The 7949-nt window shown below is 42.5% G+C and overlaps 1 protein-coding gene across 4 annotated transcripts in view; it reads right to left on the bottom strand.

Annotated features, from left to right (window-relative positions):
• RAPGEF2 (Rap guanine nucleotide exchange factor 2) overlaps nucleotides 1-7649 on the bottom strand; it is a 182403-nt gene extending 174754 nt beyond the window's left edge. For all 4 annotated transcript variants that reach the window (XM_017805851.1, XM_017805853.1, XM_017805852.1 and 1 more), the window contains exon 1: nucleotides 7530-7649. In XM_017805851.1, the coding sequence (XP_017661340.1) occupies nucleotides 7530-7598 (69 nt within the window). In that variant the 5' untranslated portion in view covers nucleotides 7599-7649. The remainder of the gene's footprint in view (nucleotides 1-7529) is intronic.
• Nucleotides 7650-7949: the final 300 nt, after the last annotated feature.

The raw sequence follows: 7949 nt of genomic DNA, 5'->3' as shown, positions 1-7949 counted from the left end.
GATGGGATACAAGAGTATCCTTAAAAATACAGAACTGCAAATGCAAACTGGAAAAAAAAAAAAAAAAAAAAAAAACCAAAAACAACTCTGTAATAAAAGTTTTTATTTATTAAGACAAGTTTATTTTAAGACATACAAAAAGCAAGCAAACAAACAGCCCGGTAAAGACAGTCAACAACAGGCATCTCCAGAAATGCGTCTTTCATGAAACTTACTACTCATTCCCGGGTAATTTACTCTGATGCATTTTCATTGTGTTGGTGTTTATCAGAATACATACAAATAAGAGAAAAATAGGTAAGTTATGCTTTCCACAGAAATATTAATATGAGAATATTCCTTCAACCTTTATCAATCCTGAAAAGTAAACTTGTGCCTCCCACTCTCCACTCTCCCTCCTCCCAATTTAAATATTTCAACCTTTTCTTATGCCTTCAGTGTTTTGCTCAGGTAATTATATACATGCTGCTCATTACTGTTGACTAGAATTCTTTAGAACTGTTCTAAATCAAATATTGAATCACTCTTACTCAGGTCAGAGAAGACAGAGACACACAGAAACGCATCTACAGCTATATGGGCGTAACAGAGATACCCAGAGAGAAGAAATAGCTGATTTTAACTGCAAAACAAAGCTGTAAGGAAAGCACTGCAGTAGGGCTCTTCTCTCTCCCTTTTCAAGAACAGTGGTTAACTTCACCAGCTTCAGGAAAAGGGAAGCAGAGAACCACTTCCATTTTGAGACTTATTCAAATACACTCCTTCACGCAAAATATATCCAGCAAATTAAATCTGCAACACTGGCTGCAGCAAACAAGGCGTGCAGGCTCAGCTGCCCTCCACAAAGCATCTTTGTGGAGCTATCTTTCTGCCAGCGCTCCTTTTGAATCCCCAAACAATACCTCACAAAAATTAGATCTCCTACTGTGGGAAAGTTCCCAAAACACAAGCCAAAATACATTTTCTCATGAGGATACAAAAAACCCTCAACGAGGAAGTCGAAGTTCTTACAATGACTGTTCAGTGTACATATAGTTATTCTTGAAACATGCTAACAGATTAAGTAGCAACATTCCGATTAAAAAAATTATTAAACTCACATCAGTAATTCAACAGAATTAATTAGTAGCTACTAGTAATTTGCACAAGCATAGACCTTTAAAAACTTCTAAACATACAGATTTTTTTAAAACAATGGAGTTCAAGAAACAATAACTTCTTAAAAAAACCTTAGCTAAGCTCTATTGTAATAAGCATAAAATAAATTAATCATCTTTGGAGATTACATTTAAATTATCTTTTTTTTTCCTAATGGTTCTTTGTGAATAACCTGATAACCCACAGAATACTCTATCCTCCTACTAAAGAAAAACACGATTTGGGGAAAATGCTTGTGTGTTCTTTACCTTTGCTGACCTACACTTTTACACCCAAGAAAGACGCAGTCTTTTTGGTTTTAGAAGTTCAATAGATGATTTTGCTTATTACTAGTTTTGGCAGAAGAGCAAGCCTATCCATGCCAATCAGTATCACTTTACAATAACCATCCTCCACCAAAGGCTCCCCAACAGCACCACTGGGCCTGACTCACCAGAGGGGTGGGTGAGGATGGGTGGGAGGGAACTGGCCTTTTGGCATAACAGAGGGTACAGACACGTGCTCTTATGTCTGAACAGCACGTTAAGAGGCAAGTGGACAAAAAAAGCCTGGGCTGAGTAGAAGATCCCCGGGCTTTGGGCCCAGCACTGCTCACTTCAGTAACTTCCCTAGGAAACGAAAGCCTCCCAATTTTTAAGTGCAGGAAGGTAACTCTGTCCACAAAGGCTGTCAAAAACATGCTCACAGGAACATACCCAGCCCAAACCCAGTGCAAACACTTCTGCAGCCACAGCAGGGCAGAAATCATAAGCAAACTCTATGAAGCAGATAATTAATCAAGTAGGAAATTACATAGAGCTTATCAGTGCTACAGTTAAACGCTCACTTTCCAAGTTTCAAACTTGCTGAGATACGTACAGCTAACTGAGCTGCAATCTTATGATGTAATGAGAAAGCAGACAAGTGTTTAGGATAACACTTCAAATTGGCTATTTCTATGCTATAGGTGAAGGTTTCCTGATCATACCAAGGTCTTTGCTTGTGTTGGCAAAAGATACAGCACTACAGAATCTACAAATGCAGAAAGTACTAGCCCTATGACAGGGAAGAACTATTGTAAAAGAAATTAAAAATTCAATACTCTTGCCCTTCTCAAAGCTCTTGGCAACAAAGATATGAATGGCTATGGGAAAATGCACACACACACCTCCCATCAGAAAGACTGGGAAATAAACATAGTTTCTTTCAAAACAAACAGGATACTGAGCAGCCCATTGCAGCACATACCCTTACTTTTGGGAAGGACATGAAAACTGACAGTGGAAGTTCAGAATCAAACATTCCAGGACTGTTTTAACAGACTGAGATTAGAGAGGTCACAAGAAAATCTGAGCTATGCAAAGGGTTTCAGTTTTCGTTATCAGCCACAAAAAGATATATTGACACAATTAAGTTTGTTGCACATGAAATTATGCTGCATAGCAATACTAGCTTGAGAAAAAACATTAAGAGGAAAAAAAAGTACACTTACTTCAAAAATACATTCTGTGATATTATTTCTGTACTAAACAAATACATTATTTGCTTTGTCAGGGAAAGGTATCACTTTTTCCCAGTAGTTACTTTGGATTTTATGTTCCCAGTTTAGTGCTGAAACACAACAAGAAAAACCCCTATGGATAAAGGTCTCTAGATACTTGTGTCTGTTATAACTTCTTTTTCAGACACAAGTATCCTCCTGCCCTACTTACACCCCAAGAGACATCACTTAACTTAAAGTTCATCAGACACATTCAGGGGATGTTAGCTATTTTGAACAAGTTTCCAAAACCCTGCAGCATCGAAAGGGTTAGTGGTTTTTTTTTGGTCAGGTCAACTACCCTTACAGATGACTTTATGACGGCAATTTTACTTCAAGCCCACTGACTGCCAAGCAAGAGAGAAGCCTGGACCAAGAACTAGCAACATTTCTTCATTAAGCTGTATTACTAACGTTGCTCCCAACATTAACACAAAACGTAACAGGCTCATGCCCCCACTTCAGAACTAGTCACTGCAAACAGCAGAAAGCCTGAACATTACCACAGGAAGTGCAGTCAGAAATCTAATTCTGTTGGTCAAATGGGCTCTCCTCAAAGAAACAGAATGTCAAGCCTTGCAAGCTAAGGCTACCCCTGAAAAACCGCATTACAAAGCTCTGAGATGTATTATGGAAAGACATTATAACAATGCAATGCAGCCAAATACCAGGCATCAGCTGTCACAGTCCTTCGCTCTTCAGGGCTTCCAAGAACCAGCAGGAGAATTTAGCAACAGAATCAGTTCTCAGCATTATACTGCTGTTAGCAGCGTGATAACAGAGGTTACCCTCCTCTTCAAATGCTAGCCTCAAAAAGATGGTAACATGCTAGCATGCTGACAGTGAAGAAAATCTGAAAGTAATGCTCAAGCTCCAAAATATTTTTGTTTTCCAAAAGAAAGAAATCCCAAACAAGCTCTTCTGAAAAAGATCATTTTAGTCTTCTGGTGTATTTGGTATAAAGACCATGATCAGCCTGAATTTAAAGACTAAATTCTTTTGCTAGACTCGTACATAAAACGCTTAGTTTCTATGACCCCATTAAACTACAAGGTCTTGTATTTATTTGCTAAGAGATCACTATAGCAAGAAGGAAATGTTCATTTCTGGCTTATCTGAAGATTGCACACAATCATGCTATCACTGGTTACAAGTATAAAAATAACACAACTGGGGAACAAGCTGAAAGTTTATTCGGAAAACGCATAGGTACATCCTATAATTAAACCATTGTTCCTCTCAAGTGTTCAAGAAGGGAGTATCTGCTTAACAACAGCATCCTGTTTAGATGTCTTCTGACATTAAATGACGCACTAGTATCAAACTAAGGACTACTGTACAGTTCTCCCGTCTGCCCTCAAGATGTGGTCTGATGCTGTTATATCTCTGCTACTCGTTACTGCTGTACTGAATTGCCTCAATGTACCACACCGGCAGTTTCCAGAGGAAAACCTTAGGCATCTAACATATATGAAGTCACACATTAAAAAATTTTCTTCCTGCAGACGTCACTACATGGTATAAAAACAGTGAACTAGTATGCAGAGTTTCTGAAGTAACTAGCTGTTCACATACGATGCCATGCGAATGAGTCGTTAGCATAAAGAAAGATTAGGGCTCGGTTTCTCTTGTTTGAAAACAAAAGCAGCCCTATTTTTTCAGATTAAGCTACACCAGCATAAAACTGCATGCTTACTAAGTTGGCCTATGATGCCCATAAGAATTTGTTTTGAAAAGACTTAAAGCTATAACAGTCCACGTAAGACAACATTCAGAGAAAAAAAAATAGATTGCTATTACTCACAGCTTAAGGGCAGAAAACCATTTGTAATTTATGAACATTTAAAAGTTAGATTCCCCAAAGTAGTTAAATTAACTTCCTAGTTCACATCTTCAAAGAGAAAATGAATAGTTTAATACAGCAATTAAAGAGGAGAGCTCTGTTACACAACAGGCATGTTAAAGACCAGGTCATACACATATTCTTTTTTTTAATTATTTATTAGTTTCTTTAGCCAACAGAATACTGAGTTGTAATTCACAAAATTCAGGACAACTCTGTAAAGGAGGATACACCAAAGAGATACAAAGTTAAGAATTTACCAAAGCAATTGCAGAATACACTGTTTACCTATTTGAAAAAAAAAAAAAAAATCAGCCCAGTCCAAAATTACCAAGAGATTTTTGCACTACAGAAGTTCATACCAATTTAAGTTTGCTTTCTCCAACAATGTATATCAGACTTAGTAGTTCTCAAAGCCATACACAGTGGCTATCATACTGTCACTCCTTTCCTCTGAGCCTGCAGTGAAGGCATTGTGCCAAATTTGCACCCTGACAATCCAGGGTGAATAGTAATGTCAAACAGATATTTACTTCATCTTGATTTGGGAGAAGCTGAGCCCCAAAGAGTTTGTTAATGCAAGTAAGCAGCAAATATGCTACTAACATACTTCTCTTGCTATTTCCTGTACTGACATGAATATGATAAATATATTTTTTCTTTCCAACTCTCTCTCAACTTTAAAGAAACCTCATGACTTCCCAAAAGCCAAAATTAAATAACTATCTTTATGAGATAGCATTGCAAGGACAGGAAAATACAAGTAAAGAGACAATAAAAAGTTACTTTAAGGGAGGAAGGAGAAGCAAGGTCTTGGTACCTTTCTATATTTTTTTCCATTTACTTAGCAATGAAAGATGATATGCATAAGCATATTTCTTTCAAATTCCAATACTACTGTAAAATAAAATCAAACTTCCAGAACAGAGAACCAACATCAGAAAACTCTTTAACATACACAATTCAACATGAGTTATTCACAAAAATATCAACCAAGTTTTCTGCTGCAAGCCCTGCTCTCCCCAGCAGCAACAGGAAGGCACGCCTGACTACAAGTTTCAAGTATTTCCAGTGCTAAAAACACATCATGTTTCCCACAAATTTGGTATTATTTGTGGATTATTTTGGGCCAGTGTCAGTTTCATGGATTTAAGGGTGGGCTTCTTTTCCTGCCGTGATTGCCACAGCAGGCTGCCAGTCTGCTGATTCGGGAAGTTTTACAGCATTAACACAGCCCTGGTGTTCCCGATTTAGCTCTCTGCCCTGTGCCCTTCACATAGGCTTTATCCCTTCATTCAGGCTGGATTCTTCACTGCGTCATTTCTTACTTTCTGCCTTTTTTGTTTGTTTATTATCCCTTCTAGACAGCAAGGCCAACTGCCAAGGGCACAAGAAAGTTTAACAGTTCACATGGCACAGACCACACCACAGGGAAAGCATTGTCCCCCCAGCCCAGGGTGGTGGCCCCACAACCTGATCAACTAGTTTCTGAGCATCTGCCAGCCTCACTACTCCTGAACACTCAATCATCCTTTGATAACCATCTCCTGAGGCTGGACATTGCTGGTAGGCTCCCCCAGCTGGAATTTACACCTCTACCAACACAAATGACCTCCCTACAAGTTTGCAGAGACTGTCTTCCCCAGGAGAGCACACTTGGCCTCTTTCAGCTTTCACAACACACTGAAGGGCTGGGTCCAGCACAGAAGGCAAACAGACATTTTTGGAAAGGTCAAACAAGGACAGAGAAACAACTTTAGCACCACAAAAGCAAGTTCCAGAAGCAGCTTTCTTTTTTCCTGTAAAATAGAATTTAAAAAAAAGATTTGCCAAAGAAACGCTACATACAATGCCTATGCAGTCAGTATGTTTTTCCATGAGAAGTTTTATTTTCTCACACATATTCCACGAGCATGAGGATAAAAATAACATTACCACAATGACGTATCTATAGTAGGAGGAATGACTTATGGGTGGTGACCGAAAGTCAAGGTTTTCTCTTTGACCCCAATTTGAAATCATCCCCAGCCAGTGAGACGCCTGCCAAAACAATCAGTAACATTTCTTCCCCAAAACCCGAATACAGGGACTGCTCAGAGAGCAGGACAAGCCTTTAGAAAATAGGACAGATGGCATTACAACTCCAAGCAAAGTAACTCCTTGTATCATTAGCTATTGAACCGCAGCTTGATGTGGGGATCAGTGTAAAGCTTATTAGTCTTTAGACAGTTGGCAGCAACAGCCACTGCAGCAACCGTTCGGGAGCAGAAGGAACTCATTCAGTTTACTTGTTTTTCAGGTCATGTTAAGTCAAAATGTTTCTGTACGCACGCCGGTCCCCAGCTTAACCTTTCTCAGCCTCTCTAAGTGCAACTACGCTTACAAACAGCTTAAACTCACACACTCCTCTGACAAAGAGGGCTCCAGGAGCCCGGCGCAGGTATCTAAAAAATTCCTGCCTGGTGCCATTGTGTAAGGATTTCACCCTACTTTGGAGAGCAAGGACTTGCCAAGAATACCACTGACCTCAGCCCTTACATTATGAAACAGCGCTGCCAGCTCTAGCCAGCTATGTAAAAGTAGGGATTGAATTCAAATCCGGAGCCACAGCGTACTCCGGGGCAATAACAAAACACACACGAAAAGAAAAAGCCAAACGAAAAATTATACTCTAAGTGCATTTTTCTTTTTACCGGAAACAACCTTCAAAACAAACCCAGCTGGCGTTTATCCCTCTTCTTCCCCCAAAATTAGTGAGTAGAAGGAAAGTTGTCGCGTTAACGCGCGTCTTCCCTTCCCGGGAGCTGCCGGCCGGGAATTCAGCGCTGGGGAGCTCAGTGGGGCTGGAGAGGGGGGATCCACCCCTCTCGGGAGCAGCTGCGCTCCCGGGGGAGCGCGGCCGTGGCGCTCCCGGGCTGCCCGGCCGGGGCTGCGCGGGGCGGGCGGAGCGGCCCCGCCACCACCGCCCCGAGCGCGGGTCCGCGGGGTCTGCGGGGAAGGGGCGCCTACCTGGGGGCTGCGCTCCGCCGGGTTCTTCATCACCGCCTGGCGGAAGCTGTTATCCACGTAGGACGCCATCGCGCCCCTCCTGCCTCCCGCCGCCGCCGCCGCCGCCGCCCGGGGAGGCGATGGGGGAGGGCCGGCCGGGGCCTGGCGCTGCGCGGCCGGGGCGCTGGGCGAGGAGCTGGGAGGCGGCGCGGAGGCACCGCGGGCTCAGCAGCGCCGCCGCCCGGAGCTGGAGGCGGCAGCCGAGCCCCGCCGGTGGCAGCGGCGGCGACAAGGGCTCGGCGCTCCCTCTCGACCCGGCTCTACGCCTCCCGCCGGCCCGCTCCGCCGCATCCCCCTGGGCACCGTCCTCGCCGCCTCCCTCCTCTTCCTCCTCCTCCCATCCGGGCTGATTGGGGGCTCCGCGCCCGCCTCGGCGACGGG

Source organism: Lepidothrix coronata, unplaced genomic scaffold (assembly GCF_001604755.1).
Source record: "Lepidothrix coronata isolate B3197 unplaced genomic scaffold, Lepidothrix_coronata-1.0 Scaffold13, whole genome shotgun sequence".
Classification (NCBI taxonomy): domain Eukaryota; kingdom Metazoa; phylum Chordata; class Aves; order Passeriformes; family Pipridae; genus Lepidothrix; species Lepidothrix coronata.
Note: the sequence above shows the minus strand (reverse complement) of the source record. Positions and strands in the feature narration are given on the sequence as shown.